The sequence below is a fragment of the Alligator sinensis genome, unplaced genomic scaffold (genome assembly GCF_000455745.1).
Source record: "Alligator sinensis unplaced genomic scaffold, ASM45574v1 scaffold468_1, whole genome shotgun sequence".
In the NCBI taxonomy this organism is placed as follows: domain Eukaryota; kingdom Metazoa; phylum Chordata; order Crocodylia; family Alligatoridae; genus Alligator; species Alligator sinensis.
The window spans coordinates 1,916,103-1,936,236 of record NW_005842087.1 but is presented as its reverse complement, the minus strand read 5'-3'; the positions used below and the strand labels follow the sequence as shown (position 1 = coordinate 1,936,236).

General features: G+C 39.4%; 1 protein-coding gene across 3 annotated transcripts in view; it reads right to left on the bottom strand.

The window, feature by feature from the left end:
* Positions 1-20,134, bottom strand: part of TPR (translocated promoter region, nuclear basket protein) — a 61,503-nt gene that overhangs the window by 31,778 nt on the left and 9,591 nt on the right. For all 3 annotated transcript variants that reach the window (XM_006023879.3, XM_006023877.3, XM_006023878.3), the window contains exons 9-25: positions 19,268-19,355; positions 17,302-17,442; positions 14,144-14,235; positions 12,692-12,889; positions 11,670-11,777; positions 10,877-11,103; positions 9,789-9,952; positions 9,075-9,214; positions 8,831-8,979; positions 7,707-7,869; positions 7,004-7,138; positions 6,137-6,277; positions 5,784-5,952; positions 4,870-5,036; positions 3,292-3,444; positions 1,797-1,913; positions 1-188 (exon numbers count right to left, since the gene is read on the bottom strand). The exon at positions 1-188 is cut by the window's left edge and continues 37 nt beyond it. In XM_006023879.3, the coding sequence (XP_006023941.1) occupies positions 1-188; positions 1,797-1,913; positions 3,292-3,444; positions 4,870-5,036; positions 5,784-5,952; positions 6,137-6,277; positions 7,004-7,138; positions 7,707-7,869; positions 8,831-8,979; positions 9,075-9,214; positions 9,789-9,952; positions 10,877-11,103; positions 11,670-11,777; positions 12,692-12,889; positions 14,144-14,235; positions 17,302-17,442; positions 19,268-19,355 (2,540 nt within the window). The remainder of the gene's footprint in view (positions 189-1,796; positions 1,914-3,291; positions 3,445-4,869; positions 5,037-5,783; positions 5,953-6,136; positions 6,278-7,003; positions 7,139-7,706; positions 7,870-8,830; positions 8,980-9,074; positions 9,215-9,788; positions 9,953-10,876; positions 11,104-11,669; positions 11,778-12,691; positions 12,890-14,143; positions 14,236-17,301; positions 17,443-19,267; positions 19,356-20,134) is intronic.

The following is a 20,134-nucleotide window of genomic DNA, read 5'->3' as shown; positions in this document are numbered from 1 at the left end:
CGCTCTTCCCATGAAGCTTTGCACTCCAGTAATGCAGATTCAGCTTTCTGAGCAGCTTCCTCCAATTGCTGCCTTACAGCTGCATTCTTAGAGACTTGCTCTTTAGCAGCCTGTAGCGCTTCAACGTCAGCTGCATGAAGCATCAATTCCCGCTCGTATTTATTTTGAGCTTGTGAAGCTATCTTTGCCTGCAGGAAAAGGCAACAGCGTTTTATTTATTTCCTGAAGTTTATCAAATTATCACCTATTCCTGACAGTTTTTGTGCTTGTAGAAAGGTCACAATTGCAATAAGGTAAAATTCTCTTATATTAAATTTGTCCTCTCTGATCTCTCTCAATAAACCAGCTAACCACAATACAATCAAAGCCACCTCAAAAAAGATGCTTTATCCTTCAACTGACATTTCTTAAGGGCAGGAGCATGATTTGCTCCTGTGGAGATGTGACAAACCTCAGGAGGTGTGATTTTTATCCTAATACTTCTGTTTTAAATGCATTCATGTTGTTGTAATGTTGTGTGCCAGATGCACAAAGTTAATACATGGGGAAGGAATGGGTTAAAGGGACAATGAAACCAGAACTGCAGGCCTATCCATTTACAGAAACTGGAATAGCTTTGACACCACATCAAGAAAGGTGCAGAGTGCAGGTAACATCCAGGAGGTATCCAGGAGAGAGAGAAATAATCATGAAAACAGATGGGCTGCCTGGACAAGAAGGGTGGCAGCTCCTGGTGGGGGGTCTGAAGACAGGGTCTGGAGAGAGACCAGCAAACCAGCTTTGGGATTGGGAAGACTGGAAAGAGAACAGTGAGGCAATCTTTGGAGGTGCTCTGGCCTGTGTGGCCTGGACTGGGAACAGAGGAATGGCTTAACCCCTGAGGTGGAGAAGAAGAGAGAATATATGGCTAGGTAGCCTTTGCCTTATTAAAATGCTTTTATTGAAACAGTGCCTGTTTGCTGCTTGGAACTTTAGGTTGCACTTGTTTTCTTCAACAAGGAGGTCAAGTCTCTCTCTCAGGAGCGGAATCAGATGTTAGCTCCTTGTGTCAGGGCCACTGAGAACCTGGTAGAGTAAAGGACAGAAAGACCAGGATCTCAGAGTGAGGAGGAGCCAGGGCTCCTCTTACCTTAGACGTCATGTCTAGGATAGCTTTGGGGGCTACTCAAGAGACCAATCAAGACTGTTGTGGTCCTGAGCAAACACCCTACTCTGAAAGGACTCTGAAAAAGATACCTTGCTTATTCACCCAAGGATCATACTAGAGCTCCGGTAGACTGAAGAACAAGAACTTTTTAGATACCTTCCCATCAGTCCTCTTATTAAATTCTGCATTGCTAAGATACAAGAATTATCATGTATTTCTGCCAATTCTATTGGAAGTCAAATGTGGAGAAGGAAATGTAATCAGAGAGAGACTGATTCAGTCCAAGTGTTGGCAGACATGGAAAGCTGGCAATTAAACTCCCAATTCAGGTTAGCGCCAACCTGGGATGTTTCCTCCTATCTAAAAGGGTTACTTGGAATAGAGACAGATATTAAAAAATAAAATGGGACCAAGATCCACTTTAAAAATAGGCAGTTATTTCACAATAATTTTATCTTTCACAGGACTGGTAAAAATATTGGTCTCCCTATAATTACTGCAGCTTGTACACAGACAAAGTAAACAATACTTTACAAATTAGACAAGGACTTTTTCTATTTTCTTTGCGTGTCAAAAACAAATATGCAAATGTCATCTCGTCATAGGATTCTCATTTTTGCTACATGCAGCTAAAATAGTCTAAACGTACTTGTTCCTGACAGTCTCGTCTGGCTTGCTGTTCATTATTTAAGGCTGTGCTGGCCCTCTGAAGAGCTTCCTGGACTTCAGTTTGCACAGCAGTGAGGCTCTTCTTCAGTTCAGACAGCTGTAAGAAGTGGGGGGGAGGGGTACACAACATTGAATACAGTCAGCATATTTTAAGACACAGTGAACTGGTAAGAGCTTTGAGCATGTTTAAATGAGGTAGAGAACCAAGGTATGCATTTAAAGCAGTTATAATCCAATGAAGAAAACCTCTGAAAGGTTTTGGTTTATTCATGGTTTACTTTTTTAGGATGTCATACATTTTTAATAAGTTATTGTACCTTCAACCTGGGCCTTTAATCACTGAAGCACCTAACGAGCTACAATCAGCTATAAAGCTCCAACCAACTATAAAGTTAGACTTTGAAAATGTATGTTTACAGCCGATTGTTATCCAGCTTTAATTCGTATGTACAGAAAGGAATACATTGTGTGACAGCAATCTCCTGGTCCTCCGGCATCCCGGGGTGCATTGTTCCATTTCTAGTGTAAAATTCTCTAAAATACAACAAGGAGGAAACCTCTGCCCCTGCATAGTTCTAAACCCTACATTCATTCTCCCTACCTAGCAGCACCAAGCAGAAGAAATACCAGGTCCCCAGCCAACCCTTATGTGAGCTCAGAGCAGATAAACAGGGATGTCCCTGCCATACTGGAGCACTGTGGGGAGGAAGAAGGGGAGGGAAGGCCTGCAGGAATAATCCCCTGTGTTTGTTGCTTGTCAGCAGGCCAGGCAGCACTGTGGCCAGACACACTGTCCCCAGCTCCCTGAACTTGTGCAGGAAAGAATGGGGGTGGAGGGTGGGGGGCCCTGTCCCTCCTTCTCCCTTTGCTGCTGCTCTGGAGACCTGGGGTCTGCTCTAGCCTTGCAGGATTTCTCCAGCTCCACACACAGGTTGGGAGAACTGATGGGAAGATTTCCCCTTCATTCCCAGCTTTCTTCTCTAGGAAAACCCAGGGATCCTGGGGATGATTCCTTAGACTTATCCAACTCTTTCAGTGGTGCTGCTAACCAGCAAGAGCTTAGCATGGTCCACCATGGTCAGCAGTGGCAGTCCAAGCTGTTAGTCCCTTTTCCCTCCTCCCGACAGCCTGATGTATGCATGTGTAGCTGTGCACATGGAACAATGTCTTTATCACGCAAAAAAAGGCAATGCTGCGATTGCAATAAACTGGAGCCACCCTGAGTGCTCATGTTTTGCTCCATCCATAGAATAAGCTGGTTTTGGCTGACATGTCAATTTTCTTCTCTTTATGCACTGCTCAAAGTTCAAGAGAATAGAAACAAGTTTTAATACATTATATCCACTTAATGTCCTTCAAAGTCACCTACTCTACAGTAAAAAAAAAAGGTATAATGCATTAGCACTAAACACCACAATTGGCAAGAATGTATTTTACACCATCTATAGGAAAAGTGAAGGTCCAGTGTGTTGTACCTGTTGCTCCATGCTCTCTACAGCTTTATGTTTCTCATCTTGAAGTTCTTGTTTTTCCTTCTCTGCCTCCATCAGCTTCTTTTCCAGCTGGGCCTGATACTCAGAGGAGTCCTTTAGACGGACTTCAACAGTTGCACGAACTTCTTCTGTCACCTGCATCAAAAGCCACAACAGTAAAAGTTTAAAGTAGTAACTTACTTACACCTCTGCATATCAAAATACATGACAAAAGCTGCTTAAATTGAACCATTTTCTTAAATAAGAAAAGTAGATGTTATGCCTCGCAGATATTATTCAAATAATATCCATTTGACATCAAAATATGCATTCTCCCATTTCAGTCCAACGGTTATTGGATGACAACAGAAAGCATGGATAATGGTGAAAATGTATACTTTGAAAGTAATCCAGTATTAGAGCCCAGTTTCATGTAACTCATTTAAAAAAAATGTGTCAGCTAAATAATAGGCTATTTACTCCAGATTCAACTGTACAAACAACTGCATCATAATGCAGTGTTTGCAACAACAAAATACTGGAGGTGAAGACAACTGGATGCTCAGTAAAGGACAGTTCATCAATGTCACATATCACAATTTTAATAGAAAATACATAATCTTGTCTGGTGATAAAAGATTTTATATTAGAACTGTGCTAATCTATTGTTTAGACACATAGTGAAATTATTTGAGGACAGGGTACATTTGCAGTTTAGGCAGCAATGTGCTCAATAGAAGAAAATGTGCACGTGTCCTTAGTCAGCCCATGCCTACAAAGATTTTGTTTCTTGAGGGATATTTAGTCCACTGAATATGGTATGCTTATAATTATCTCTCATTAGTTTGCAATGCCTGTATTTCTAATGATCCTGCCACAGTAATACATTTACCTTGTTCTTGAGGGCATTTTGTTTTTATGCAGGGCAGGGGGATCGGGGGGGCCGGGCTGGGGAACAACACTTTAGCACAAACTCCATTCTTAATTCAAATTTACATTCAGTCATATTAAACAAAAAAAATTAAATACAAGAACACAGACTATGAAGACTGATAAAGGTACATGTATGGGAGAGACTGGGTGCATCCACATGTGTGATTAATGCTATGCAATAAGCTCTGGAGCAGATGAAGCTGGAGTCAACTGCTCCCGGGTGCAGCATCTACACATGCCAGGGCAGAGCAGGCCCCCCAGCTAGCTGAGCTGACCAGCTGAACATCTACACGTGCATTTTGGTGCAGTGAAGTACCCCACCACAACATAGTACTGTCCCCGACAGTACTATCCGACGGTGGAATTAATTAGTTTACTGTGCCCTAATGCCCGTGCACATATAGACTGTGATGCTTTACTACTGAGCTAATTGGTCTACTCTGCAGTAAAGTGCAGATGTACCCACTGATAAGGAATTTAAATTTCATTACTCTAGAACACACTGAGAAGTAATATAGCCTGTGCCACTCCTCCATAATACTATACATGATGCGGTACTCACAAGCAAAAGAAAGGAAAAACGGGAACAAGACTTACAGCAATATTTAGTAAAGTAACTTTGATGGCCAATTACATGTCAGTATGTACCTGTTTCTCCTTATTAAGGGATTCTTCAAGACTAAGGACCATAGCTCTGTACTGTTCCACATTACTAGACGTAGTCTTCAATCTTTCTTTCAGATCATTAACTTGTTCCTCAGCTTGCCTTAGCTGACTTACAAGATCATCCACATCCTCATTGGTACTAGTCTGCCCTATGATACCAAAACACAGTTTAATGTATAAAACTAGGATTACATTTTTAAGATTGAAATTATGTGCAATTTACAATTTCTGAAAATACACAGGCGAGCAGAGAATTTTAAAACTGAACAGGAAACAAGTTCATATAAACCTCTTCATGCATATTAACTTTTATAGGGTGTTGCAGGGGAGGAATGAAATAAAAGATATTTATCTTATTTACTTGAACCCAAGATGCAGCTTTTGTCCCACCCCAAAAAAGGGGGAAAAGCCCCTCATCTTGGATTTGAGTAATAGGTAGTGTGGGGAGGAAGAAGGGAGGGGGAAGGTAGCTGGTGTGGCTGTAGCTGTTGCCTGGCGCACCACCCTCAGCTGCCTCTGTCCTGCCCTGCCTTTACCCGCCATTTGCCTGCTTTCCAGCATAAGCTAAATGGCATGTAGTCCAGGCAACAAACTTAACAATGGAGAAAAATGTAACATGATGCATGTTAAAATGCAGTACATATCTAAATACTTCAAGTATGCAGGAAATATCACTTTGTTGTTTTAACCTGTTACGTCTGTTGCCTCTTTTGAATTTTTGTACTTAGTCAGATTCCGGGGAAAGAACACAATACAAATCATGAAGCTGTTGCCTGATTGCAAGTACTGTGCACCTGCATTCACATACACAACACTGGACCTAACACATTCTAGTCTTATCCATGAGAACCTCTTAAGCAGAGTAAATATTAGATTATGTTACTATTTCTTATTACCTTTCCCAGGAGCTCTCTGTGATGACTGCGAAGCTAGCAGGGCTTCAGTATTATTGAGCTGCTGCTTCAGTGTGGAAATCTCTTTCTGGGCATTTTTCAAAAGCTCCTTTGTGTTCAGGTGACGGCTTGTTTCAGTCTCAAGCTGTCTTTTAAGATCCAACAGATGAACCTGTAAAGGCAACAGTCTTGAATTTATGAAATAATACAAGTGCTTAAAATAATTGCTCTCTTTTTGTATTTAACAATTAAAGATTTATATGTAGATCTGGGTAAGCTGATAAAACCGTAAGCAATCTTTTTCCTTTAGAAGAAATAGAAAAAAAAAATCATTACCACTTTCTATTAGTACTCACATCTTGATTTTTGGTAAGTGCATGCCTTTGTTCCACCTCACTTTCCAGTTTTTTCTTTAGCTGGGATATCTCACGTTCTAGTTTCTCTATTTGATTACTGAGCCTTTGTTTAGTCTCAGTCTCGGATCTCTCCAATATTGCCTAATGAAAGAGCAAAAAATATTTGCTACAATGTATAACAATTCAGAAAACTGATTAGCATTACCTAATACAAATTAGTCCTGTACTATTCCTGCCACCCCCAAAAAAATTGCACTGCTCTGTAATTTTAATTGTTACACCATAGCACATCAACCTAATGTAGAACTTGTTTTTGAAAAAATCTCTATTAAATATTGCCTGCGTAATCTTTTCTCCTATAAGATTTCTAGTAAGTACAAAAATAAAGCTGTAAAAGCTTTAAAAGATGACATGTCATTAAACAATGAAATTCAAACACAACTTAGAAAAAGTCAGTGATGTAACTTTGAACATTTACTTATGTGGAAACCATTCAACAATTTAAGCATAGGAAGGAACCATAAAATTGGTGGGCCAGTAGCAATCAGAATCAAGACAGAGTTAACTGAATGAGTTGCTTGATTTGATCAACAATTTCAGTCAGTTAAATTAATAGGTGTACTGTGTACAGAATAGGGGGAAAAAAATCCCTTATTTTGAAAAGGACACAGACACTGTATCCATATTGATAACACAGTATTGTTACCCTGAATGAGAATGGAAAAATGGCTAACTAATGTTTGTTTATAACTTGAAACAAAGGTTACTGCTTAAATGTTTTGGAGTCAATGATCATATTGGGCACTGGGCTCAGACCAAGTTTTTGCATCTACCCATTTATCCTTTTTGGGCATCATTTCACTATACCTGAATAGCTCGTAGATTAGTTAGCAGCAAATTCTGTCCCCTTTGTTCGGCTAAATAAGATTCTCGTTGCTGAGTCAGGCGAACTTCAGACATCTTCAAAATATCCTTCTCTTTTTTCAAGTTTTCTGCTCTTACCTTAACAGAGTGAATTAGAAATGGTAATTCAGGAACTTGACAATAAGTGTGTGCATTCAGTACAACTGGGCAAAACTGCGTTCATCTCTACGACATAACTTTTTAAAAAGCAAATTAAACACGCTCATATACATTACAAAGAATTGGTCAATGCTCTTTAAAAAAAAATACAACTTGGCTCAGATTTCAGAAGTTTAAGAAAATAAATTTAAAAAAATAGTAAAGGAATTAAAAGTTTAGCAAGCTCACAAATATTAAATTATATCCCCATTTTCTCTATGTAAATGGATTCTGAATTAACATGGAAAACCTCAGAAAATGCACAGCAAAAGGCACTTGGTAAATGAGGTTCTCCCCACATCAACGATATATTAATATTTTTACAAACACCATGCAATTAAGAAATGTAGACACATAGCCTATTGGGATTCTAGGATTTCAGCTGGTTTGCCGAATAGGTAGTATAATCTATTCAAGTTATATCAGTTTTCAAGACAGTATAGGAGACATTTTCTCTCTCACCCTATTTACTCTAAATGTTTGAGAACATGCAAAATGTGCTAATCACCTCTGCCACTGCAAGTTTTTCATTAGCTCCTCTCAAGTCCTGCGTCATGGTATTAATTATTTGCTCATGTTTCTGAGTTGTTGCCGTAAGCTTTTGGGTTCTTTCATGTAGAGATGTTATTTCTCGACGATAACTTTCAACATTATCCTGCAGCATCTCATAACTTCACAAACAACAATAGAAAAGACATTTGTATTTCTAAGTTAAATGACAATCTGAATTACAAGATGCTTCCATACATCAGTACATCATGCCTACATACAACAGTTTGAAGTGTGAGTTACAGAGACAGCCTAGTAAAAGATTCACTGAACATAAAAAAAAAGTCGCCCCCTCACTTTCTATTTTTAATCAGCATTAAAAAAAGTACCAATGGAGATTAGTTCAGAGGGAATCACGGCAGCCATGCCTGAAAACAGGGGGCAGCCCAATGACTAATCATATGATAAATCAGCTACACCTTCACAGGTGCTCCCTCCCTCTCAGCGAGCTAGTGGCTGCTGCAGCCTTGGAAAGCCCTTTGCCTGCTGCTGACACAAGCAGCTTCACCTGGGCTGTACTGTCTGGCGGGGCTTGCCACCTCCTCCCCCATACTGTCAAAGGCCCTGGGGTGCAGTTTTCATTAGTAATTATGTCAGAGTTGCCGTGTTATTGGTTAACTGTTTAATCAATATAAAATTAGAGGAGGTTAAACAGATACTTTTTAAAATAATAATTTACATCCCTACCAAAGACCAGAGTTTGAAGGCATCTGTCTCTGGCTTAACCCATTACATTGAAAATTATAAATCCAGAGTTCATTTGAGTTCTTCCCCAGCTTAGAGTTTTGTTTTGTTTTAATGGAGAATCTAGTATGACTCCTATTTTGGATTAAGCAACATTGGCCTTTCTGTTAGTAGTAAAGCATGGTCTCCTATGGAGTTGCTTTTTGTACAATTGAACTTAACCTGTTTTATTTCATTTGGCCTGCATGCAGCAATCATTCTTAACTGTTAACACTAATACACTCTTACCAGTTCGTATCAAACATGCAGTACACCTAACAATCAGCAAGCCCGTTACCTCCTCAAATGGAAGGCATACAAATGACGTACGAGTCATGGGAAAAATAAAAATCAATTTACCGTTTGGAAGCAAATTCAAGTTGTGTAGACATCTTAGCATTCTGTGATCGCAAGTCTGAGACTTGTTCCTGAAGTTTTTCATTCTGTTCATTTAGCAATTTGTCATTTTCTGCCTTTTCTTTTTTGTAGTTCTCAAAAATTTCCTGCAACTATAGAACACATCAAGGGTCAAGCAGAGTGGTTCCAAAGAGAAGTTGAAACACCTTTAATATTTTTTTTAATAGAAAAATATAGATAACGATACCTGTTTAAGTGCAGCTTTAGCTTCCAATGCCTCTATGGACTCAGTCATTGATACTGGAGCAGGAGTTGACATGGCCTGAGGCATTATTGAACGTTTTGGGGTGGATGCAAAGGATATCTCTTCTGGTAACATACCTGAAGCTTTATAAGAACAGCTATATTTTAAAACAACCAAATATACCAAGAAATAAAAAAAAGGAAAGATCGTGTCGAGTCACTTGGCCCATGTCCTTCAACTGCCTCTTATCTAAGAGCAGACCTTCTACACCAACTAAAAACTCAAAGTGCTCCACTACCATCATTTTCAAAAGCTTTTGACCACTAAAATATTGCAAGTACCATATTTACTTAAATCCAAGATGATGAGTCTCCTTCTCCCTCCTTTCCCCCATTCAATATAGGAAGGAAGCCCTCTTCTTGGACTCAAGTAGGGGTGGGCAGGATGCTGGTGTTGCTCTGGCCCCAACATAGGCATGGAGGAATGGGGTGGAGCCAGCATATGCTCCATGCACCAGGTCAGAGCCAGAGCCATGATTCAGGGTAAGCAGCAAGGGACTGGGAAAATGGCAGGAAGGGACAGGCACTGATGTGGGGAGGGAAGAGGCAGGTGCAGGGATGGGATACAGGCACTGAAGCAGAGGGAGCAGGCAAGGAGGGGTGGGCACAGGAATGGAAGTAGCATGGAATCTTATTTGAGTTACTAGCAGGAGCCTACCTTGCACTGGAATGACAACTCCTGTGGTCTGTGCCAACAGTATACGATACATATCACGCTGACGAACAATAGAATCAACTAGCTGCACTTGAAGATGACGTGCTTCACGCAACTTCTCTAGCTCATTGAGAGCTTCCTCAAGTTGACCCTGCAGCTCAGAAATTCTAAAGAAAAGGAAGTTTTTCTTATTTGCAGCATTGTAGCATTCGAGTATTATAGTTAGCCAATATGATATTTTAAAAGAAGCTCTTACATTTAATCACAAGTCCTTCAAGTCTACCCTTGTAACTAACTTTCATCATTGGAACTTTGAGCAAAATATGGATCTGACTTTGTTTTTTGGATTTTAAAGAGGATGACTGTCAGATTCACAATCTCAAGAGATATTATTGCTCTTATTTGGACTCTTGCCTGTTTTCATCTTTACGTCAATTTTAGGTTCCTTGGTGGAAATGGCAAAATAGGAACAAAAAAGCAGCACTAAATCTGGGAGGAGAAAAACATCTCTGAGGAGTAAAAAAGTTATATATCAGTTGACTAGTTAGCTAAATCTTCCCATCATGCTTAGGCTATAGGAGGGTTACACTACCTGGGATACAGAAAGGGACACTTTGGGTCTTCTTCACATCATTTCTAACCACTCGCCAAAACCCCAGCAATTAACCTATTCCCTGATTAGGAGGTTTAAAGTGGATGATAAGGTCTTGTGAATGGCAGGATGAAAGAAGGCATTATCCTTCCCTTATTCCCTCACATTTCTTCACACATAAAAGGAGATGGATTGAAAGAATCTGTTTGAAAGTTTATGACACTAGGTTAGTCATCTTTCATGGTCTGCCCACTGATTGATGAGATCAGATTTGATTTTTCTCAGATATGAAATCCAAATCAGATCTGATTTTCTCCCAGGCATCCAGATTTCAAGTTTAACACAAGAAATTAAGTTGTGGCTATTTTCTTGAGCCATAATGTAACTAAACATGAAGTCTTTACCACCAAAATATTGGCAACACTATCATCCCAGGAACTAGAAATCACTTTGTCTATAGATTGACAGCATTCTTGTGGAAAAGGGAAAGTAAATTTACTTAGATGAAGTTGTTTCCTGTTCTTCTTCTTCTCTGGCTTCCCCCAATTCCCGAAGAGCCACCAGGAGACGTTGATTCTGCTGCTGAAGTTCTTCAATATTTCTGTAAGAGACTAGATGCTGGGTTATCACTTCTGAGGAGCTACTGATATCAGCAGAGCTCACTTCTTCATCACGAATCACATGATTGCCTCTGGCTTCCTCAAGTTCCATCAAAAGCACTCTAATCTAAAAAAGAACAAGCAGATTTGTAAAATCATAAATAACATTTCACTTGAACATCAACAGAAAAAGACAGGAGACAAAAGGCAGAAAAACAATTTCGCTATTTTCTACCTTTCAGTATAACAGAAGACTTAGAAAATTGAACCCACGTTTCCTTAGAAACATGAATTGATCATCACTAAATGCCAGTGAAACAAGCATTATCTCCATTTTTTAAATAAAAGCAGTAAAACAGATTCAGTCGCTAACTATCACAAAGGGAACTCAAGCCACTGAACCTTCCATTTCTATACAGACCAGATTTATATTGCAATTTTTTGTGTTAAATAGGTAGAACAGTGCTGTTTAGATAACACGAGTGTCTAATAATTTGAATTTGTCTGAAATTTTATAAACAGAAACGTAAACACCAGCCTGGCAGAAGAGATGTTTTTAACTAAGAAGCTCAATTCACGAAACTGATACCTAATTGAATACAGAAATGAACTACTTTTCACTTATAGTAAAAGCAGTACAATACTGGATTAATAAAAAAAAAACAAACAAGGAGTTACAGTTTAGTTTCTAACCTGCTGTGAAAGGTCTTTCACTTGTATTTCTAGCCTTTGATTCTCTCTTTCAAGGACAGAGGCATGCTTGTTGGCTTTATCAGTGTCCCCCTGCAATCGCTGAATTTCCTAATAAACAAACAAACAAACATTTATTAAAAACCACACAGAAATGCAAGTGATCATTATTTCATGCTACAGCAATCATATCAGACCCAGGAAAGAGAATATAATGTAAAAATAAAGCTCATCATACCCAACAACCAAATATTTATTTATTCCTTAAAAGACTGAAGTTATAGCCTAAGAATTCAATCAAAGCACAAAGCCAAATGCTTATTTTTCTAAGTTATGCCGTAATTTTTGTAGCTCACCATAATATAGAATTGTTCACTAGGTATTCAAAGCTGCCTATAGGGTCAACATCCAGTTGCCATTGTAATGAATGAGAATGGGACATTCAAATCTTATTTTGTCTCCTTAACCATTCTTCTCCCCATTTTGTTACTTGTTACACATTGAGATGTGAAGCCTTGTTTATAAACTGTTTCTGTGAATGGAGAGCTGTCTCAAGACTGAAGGGCCAGGTACAGACATTACACATTTACTGGTACAAGTGATCAGAGACTGGTCTATGCCCATAACACAAGTTTAGCACAGAAAGACTGGTTTAAAAATGTCAGAACCCAGTCTAGGATTTGATCCATTCCCTCAAAGGGCAAATGTGTGTTGTGTTAGCTACCAATCTAAACTACGCTGCTTACCATGTAACTTAGATCAATTCCACCTCAGGCTTTTTGAATGCCCGCACCTAGCCTAGATCAACATACTTTGGCTTATAAGTGTAAAAAATTGCAAACAACCCTGCATACATCTGGAATGGAAAGGTCATGTCTCAAGAACTGGAGAAAGCAAATTCTTTTGCAAAACACACATTTAGTAAATGTACAAAACAGAACTTGGCAAGAGTATTCATGCTTGGTGAGGTCTGTTTCCTATTATCTTTCCAAGTAATTTCCTGTTTTTTTAATGCCCACACTGACCTTCATAGCTTGTTCAAGCTTTGCAGACAGACTGGCTACAGCTTTTTGCGAGCGTTCATACTCTTCACGCTGACGTTTTAAAATTGGTGCTTTAGCTTCAACTTCCTGCACTATTTCATCCAAGTATTTATTAATTCTCTTATTCTCCAGCTTCTCCAGAAGTAACTGATCCTGTGTTTCTACATATGCATTGTACAACTGTACCAAGAAAAAAAAAATTAAATACCAAACAGATCTCTCTAAAACCCTGTTACTAGCAGTTAGATAATGCACACATTCAAAACACTGATTTACATTGTGCTTAATAGATTTTATACAGGATGTTTTCAACTTCTCTCTCTGAATAACCAACTAGCTTAACCTTTACAAATGTATTATAAAAAATATTATGGCAAAGTAATCATCCCTATTAGGAATTTACAGTTTTACAAGGTACAATGCAACTGCAGCAATGTGCCTCAAGGCTAAAAAATAAATTGGACAAATGCTAAAACACATCAACTTGTCATTTGACAAAAAATTATTCTTCTTTGTAGATGATGGATCAAAAAACAAAAGCTTCAGAAATGACAAGTTTAGCATCATAGGAAACAAGATTATATTTTGCAACCATTCTTTAATGACTGGAGAAATGAAATAACTGGATCAAAGTATTGAAAGAGGAAAAGTAAATTTTCTGTTATGAAATCAAACCTTTCTGAAAAAGCATGATACAATTCCATGACAGAACAAATTGCAACTGAATTTAACGCACCCCGAGTAGCACTCATTTGTTCCAACCAATCAAAATAAATGCAAGTAGCAAGGGTAGGTTCTCAACAGTGATAGATATGAAACAAGCTGGCTTGCAAAACTAAGGCACAATTAAAAGAACATTTGTAAATGATTTCTCGTGGTGAAGAAATTCTACAAATGTTATGTTTCATTAAAATTCCATTAATAATTTTTTAAACCACTAAGACCTGCCCAATTCAGCAAAACACTAAAACATAAGAGCATATCCACTTGATTTTAAGTTGTACTCAGGCATCTTACTGAATTAAGATTTAGACAATGAGATCTAGACTCTTCATCAGGAATTGCCAACAAGGGTGCCAAGCACCGTGGGGTGCTGCAAGATCCTTTTAAAGGTGCTGCTCAATATTAGGACTTAAGCATGCAAACAAAATTGAATGGACTTCTATTTGAAATCTCTGGCTCTAACAGAAAAACATTCTGACTGGTTGTGGTCTTTCTGCGTTTTTTGCAACAGCTGAATTGCTCTATTTGTTGTTAAAAACTGAGAGATGGCTAAGAGTTGGCATTTTTCCAAGGGCTGCCTTGAGCCTACCAAGAATGAGAACCATTGCTCGCTCTCTCCGTTAGGTTAATTTTGTACAACCCCCAACCCCCAATCTGTTTGCTTTTAACTAGGGATTCTAAGCCAAACGGAACTAAATTAACACCACTCACCTCAGTCAATTTCATTCCTGGTTTTACTACTTTAGCAACTGCTGCAGCAGTAGGAGACATGGCTGTTAGTTCCTCCTCAGAGAGAATGGCTCCTGGAAAGATTATAATCCCACACTTGTCAAAAAATGCTATTCTGTCCCACTATCCAAAACAATATAGAATAAAGGGCATGTCTTTCACCCATGCTTGCATTTTCACTTTTAATTAAATACATCATATATAGGATTGAAGACAACCTATATTATAGAGATGGCCATCAACCTTCATTTCAAAAAAGCATTTATGAAATCAGAGAAAGCAATAAAGTCAACTAGTAGAAACTGTTTGCAACATTATATTCTTTGATGCTTTGTCTGGTCTAATTAAGCATTTGAGGAATTAGACTGTCAAGTGTTTGAAATTTAAAATAATTTTAGGATAAAAAAATGGAAGAATATGAAGGTAAATGGCTGGCAGAGTTCAACAAAAACTAATTATCTTGGGAACTTCTGCAAACAATGATCTGGTAAAATAAAACAGCAGAAAATGCTATCTGTCACATTTGTTAAAAGTTTAAAGATACAAGAGAACTGATTCTCAATGAACTGGTATGCAGATTCCCACAGATATATCTAGGTTAATCTCTACGACAATAAACACTTATTTTCCCTATACACATGCGCGTGTGTGAGAGATATAAATAAATAAATATAATAATAAATAATTTATGGTGAATGCAAGGGCTTGGCTCACATACATGCATGCACTCGCACTTAATATTGGACAGCAAATGAACCTTCCCAGCAACACACTCCTAGCCACCATGGATGTTCCCAGCCTATATACCAACATCCCACACCAGGATGGCATCCAAGCCTGCCTTACATATCTACAGGAACAAGATTACAACTCAGAATACAGACCCAAAGATATTACCGACCTTATACACTTCATCCTCACACACAACAATTTCACTTTTAATAATCAACACTTCCTTCAGATGATGGGAACAGCTATGGGCACTAAAATGGCACCACAGTATGCCAACCTTTTTATGAGCCACCTGGAAGAAGACTTCCTCAAGAACTGCACCATCAAACCCTTGCTATACTTAAGATACATCGATGACATCTTCATCATTTGGACTGAGAACCTGCAATCTCCGATTGAGTTCCGTCAGAAATTCAACAATCGCCATCCCTCCATCCGACTTTCTTTAGAATACTCCAGCACCAACATCTCCTTTTTAGACACAATGATCAGTATCCATTTGTACTGAAGAGAACACCCAGGATTGCCACCTCACCAATCTTAAAAAGGCTTTCACCCAACAAGGACACTCCTCCAGAGAGATAGATCGCACGTTTGAAAGAGCCACCCAGATACCATGTGAAGAACTGCTGCAGTACAGAAGAAAACCCCCCACAAATCGCACACCGCTGGTGATGACATATCACCCATCCCTTGAACCTGTACAGAAAATCCTCAAAAAATTGCAACCGATACTAGACAGAGACCCTATTCTTAAAAAGATCTTCCCAGAGCCACCCATCCTAGCCTTCAAACAAGCACCGAACCTCGCCAACCTTATCACCAGAAGCAAGCTTCAAACCCAGAACACACCAAAAGGATCCAGACTGTGCCAGGACAAGAAATGCAAAACCTGCCAACACATCTCCACCACCCCCACTATTACTACACCCCACAACAGAGCCATCAGCATCCCAGGATCTTGCAGCTGCACCTCCAGAAATGTAATCTCTCTCATCCAATGCATCAAATGCCCTAATGGAAAATACGTAGGAGACACCAAACAACAACTGCGCACCAGAACGAACGCACACCAGAAATCTATCAAAGACAGAAATACCCAATTACCGGTGGGGGGCACATTTCTCACAGGAGGGCCACTCTCTCAGTCCTGATCCTCAAGGGAAACTTACACAACGCTTCCCAGAGACGAGCCTACGAGCTCCATTTCATCAACCTCCTGGATACTAGAGATCACGGACTAAACAGACACTGGATTTTTGATACATTATAATATGCCTGGCAACTGACTTCCCAGCCCAGCCCCTGGCTTCTTTACTTTTCATTCCATCCAGGAAGAGCACACACCAACTGCTGACACTTCCTTAGCCTGACGAAGGGTTTTTGAACTTGAAAGCTTGCTTAATAACTATTCTCCAACTATTTGGGTTGGTCTAATAAAAGAGATCAAATTCACCCAAGGAACTTTGTCTGCCTATGTCCTTAGACCAACATGGCTACAACCTACACCCCTGCATTATTTAATGATGTATTTTTCCATGAAGCTTGAAATTTCTTTCCATTCTTTGCTTTTCATTCCATCTAGGAAGAGTGCACACCAACTGCTGAAAACTTCCTCAGCCTGATGAAGGGTTTTTGAACCTGAAAGCTTGTTTAAACATTTTTTCCCCAACTATTTAAGCTGTTCTAATAAAAGATATCAGATTCACCCAAAGAACCTTGCCTGCCTATGTCCTTAGACCAACACGGCTACAACCTATATCCCTGTTTCCATTACAACTGAATTTTAACATTTAAAAAATTTCTAAAAAGAATAAAGAATTCATTTAAAAAAAGAATTCATTTTAAACTGAAACTAAAATGGGCATATTTTAAAAATGGCCTTTAAAAGACAAAAGTACATATATCAACATATTCTGCTTTTGTATTTTCAAAGTGACATTGTATTTCATAGATTTCATAGACATTAGGGCTGGAAGGGACCTCGGAAGATCATCAAGTCCAGCCCCCTGCCCAAAGGGCAGGAAGTCAGCTGGGGTCATAGGATTCCAGCAAGATAAGCATCCAGTTTGCTCTTGAAGGTGTTCAATGTATGTGTAAAAATACTGAATTAGAGATCAAAATGGGACGTTCTGATGCAGCTGGAACATTCACCCCCTCCAGGTATCCCTTTTTTAATGGGAAATTTCTGCAGAACAGAAAACCTTTTAATGATCTGGATGAAATAGCAGTTTCTAAAGGGAAATGCTTCTTATATTTAGACATAATCTTAAAAAATGTTGATAAGTTTTAAATGAAAGATTTAGTACAATGATTTGGTTTAGAGATTGCAATGCAGTGTCTCTTTTATAAGATTACTTTAGGTATAAAATTTGACATTTATGAACTTCTAAAACATATTAACTTACCTTTACGTTTTGTAGCAGAAAGTAATTCATTTGCATTCACCAGTTCTTTCTCTAGCTTACTAATCTTCTCCCTCAGTTCTTTTTCCATTGCAGCTTTTGACTCCTCCACCTCAGCCAAATGATCCTGTGTGGCCTTGTTAGCTGAAATTTACACATGTACATATATAAAACCTCTTGTCTGTCTTTCTTAAGAAAAGCAAACTATTCCAAAATATCATAAAAGGTATCTAAAAACAGACCAATGCTTCAGAAATACAGGGTGAGGAAGAATGCACAAACTAATGGCTGACAAGGTTCCTTGGGTGAATTTGATATCTGTGCGGGCCGGGAGCGACCCGAGCCCTTTTCGCGCTGCACGCAGGCTGTGGCCAGCAGCCCGGGCACGCCGGGTAGGAGAGGGAAGGCCGTCGAGCTGGAATTAGGCACAAACGCGTATCGGTAGTTTAAAAGATTGTTTACTTACACCGAGATGGCAGTGGTGCAGGCTGAAAACTTGCTTAAGTTGCGGTTACAGACAGGAAAGAAAAGAGGCGGACAAGAGTTCTAGACTCGTGAACTCTAGCCCAATCCAGCTGAAGGCTCTGAACACGCGAGCCCGTTGTGTCAACCGAAGAAAGTACTCGTCCGGAAGAGCTCTGAATAAACTCACACGAAGTTTGCTAGGCTCTGTGGGTCCTTCTGCTCACTCATCCACACGAAGTTTGCTAGGCTTCGTGGGTCTGGTTCTTTTGCGCGCAGGGAGGGATACGTCTAGGAATCTATTGGCAACGGGGAGAGGCTAGAGGCTGATCAGACCTCTGTTGCCTGCTTGAAAATTCACACGAAGTTTGCTAGGCTCCGTGGGTCTGGTTCTTTTGCGCGCGGGAAGGGATACGTCTGGATTGCGCTCGGCGACGGGAAGAGGCTATAGGTTGATCAGACCTCCGTTGCCTGCTTTAAATGCACTGGGTCTGTAAGGATCCGCAGCGCTTAGAGATCTTCACACAGCGTGAAGTCTCCTCCTCCCTTGTTCGTGGAGTCCTCCAACTTGGGTGGAAACCACTCAAGCCTTTTATACGGCTAGCAAGCCAATCACTAGCCGCCCCGTGTGAATAATTTAGAACTGGCCAATAATGGGACTCGAATTAGCATACAAATGGCGGGAACTCTTTACAACGAGCATTTCTGTGCTGCAACAAAGAAATGCACCCTGCAAAGAAAGCTTCAAATTGGCGGGAAATTCTCCCTTGCACCGGGGTTCTCTTTTGCAGCAGAAAACTCCACCGTGCAAGGAAGCTGCAATTTAGCGGAGACAATTTAGCAGTGCCGAAGCACACAAAAACAAAAATCACACCCTTTGGGTTGTGACAATGTCTTTTATTAGACCAACCCAAATGGTTGGAGAATAGTTATTAAGCAAGCTTTTGGGTTCAAAAACCCGAAAGCTTGCTTAATAACTATTCTCCAACCATTTGGGTTGGTCTAATAAAAGATATCAAATTCACCCAAGGAACCTTGTCTGCTGCCTGTGTCCTTAGGCCAACACGGCTACAACCCAAACCCCTGCAAACTAATGGCTGTTATTTTGGTTTTGAGTTGAATGCATGAGTGCTAACAATTAAAAACTGAATTGTTCCTTTACTGGCAAAGCAATCTAGGAGATAGATTTAGAGACAATCTGAAAAAAACCAGACTATTTGGAAAGTCTCTTTGTTTAACTGTCTCAAAATAACAAAGACCTAAACAAAAAAAAATCTGTAAGTTTATTAGAAGGCAATGGGAAATTACTCTTAAGTTGTAGAGCCACTACTGCAAGAAAATGTTACTGGTTACATTTTAAATAGGAAATTCTTCCATAAAATGGGATTTTTTTTATACCCATCTAACTACCACGACATTTTCTTTAACCCTGAGATATATTAAGTCAAGTGATAGGAACATGAAACTGAAATAACATGCTCTCTAATTCTTATATGCAGCTTCTTACCTTCACCTGCTTCTTTCAAAAGTTTATGCAGTTCCTCCACTGCTCGTGTCAATTCATCACTCTTTGCTTCTGAATCATCTGCGGCACTCTAAAAACAAATGTTTTACTTTTGTTATTTGACAATTACAGATAAAGTAGCTCCTCAGAAGCCCAAAATTGACCAAACAGACTGTGTACTTAACGTTAATGCTAAAAAAGTCAACCCAAACTAAACATTTGTTTAAAATTAAATTGATTCTTAAAAAAATAAAAATAAAAAAAAATGCTGTAAGAATCTTGCATTTGAAGTACCAACTCCCCATTTATAAGTTAAAGCATTCAAGCAGAAAGTGGCATCTAGTTCAGAAAGGCATGAGTTTTTGTAGGAAACTACTTACCTTGTCACTAACTTGGTTAACCACCACTATGCTCATAAAGGGATACAGTTATTCTTTTAACCTAAAACTACTTCAAACATGTTAGCATTTATTTCTTTGGGTAGCATTTCTGTTTATATTGGCTCTTTAAACACAAATCATAATTTAAAGTGAGTTAAGTATTTAAGGTTGATCATCCTTACATGATTAAACACTGGCTATGTATAGGCAGTCAGTTTCAACTGGGAGAATCAGTTCTCCCAGCGAAACCAGAAGTGTACAGACATTCAGGCTTTTTCACTCAAAGCAAAAATGGCTCCTCTGGGAAAAAATAATCCTGGAACAGCCAGGATTAAATTGCCCATGGGAAAGTCTATCCTAGGAGACTGAATGTCTATACCCTTTCCCCTGGCTTGTGGAGCTAGGGGAAAGGCTCCTGTGCTTTCCCAAGACCAGGCTCACGCTCATCTTGAGAAGGTGGGGAGAGGGGCAGCAGCTTCCACCCTGCCCG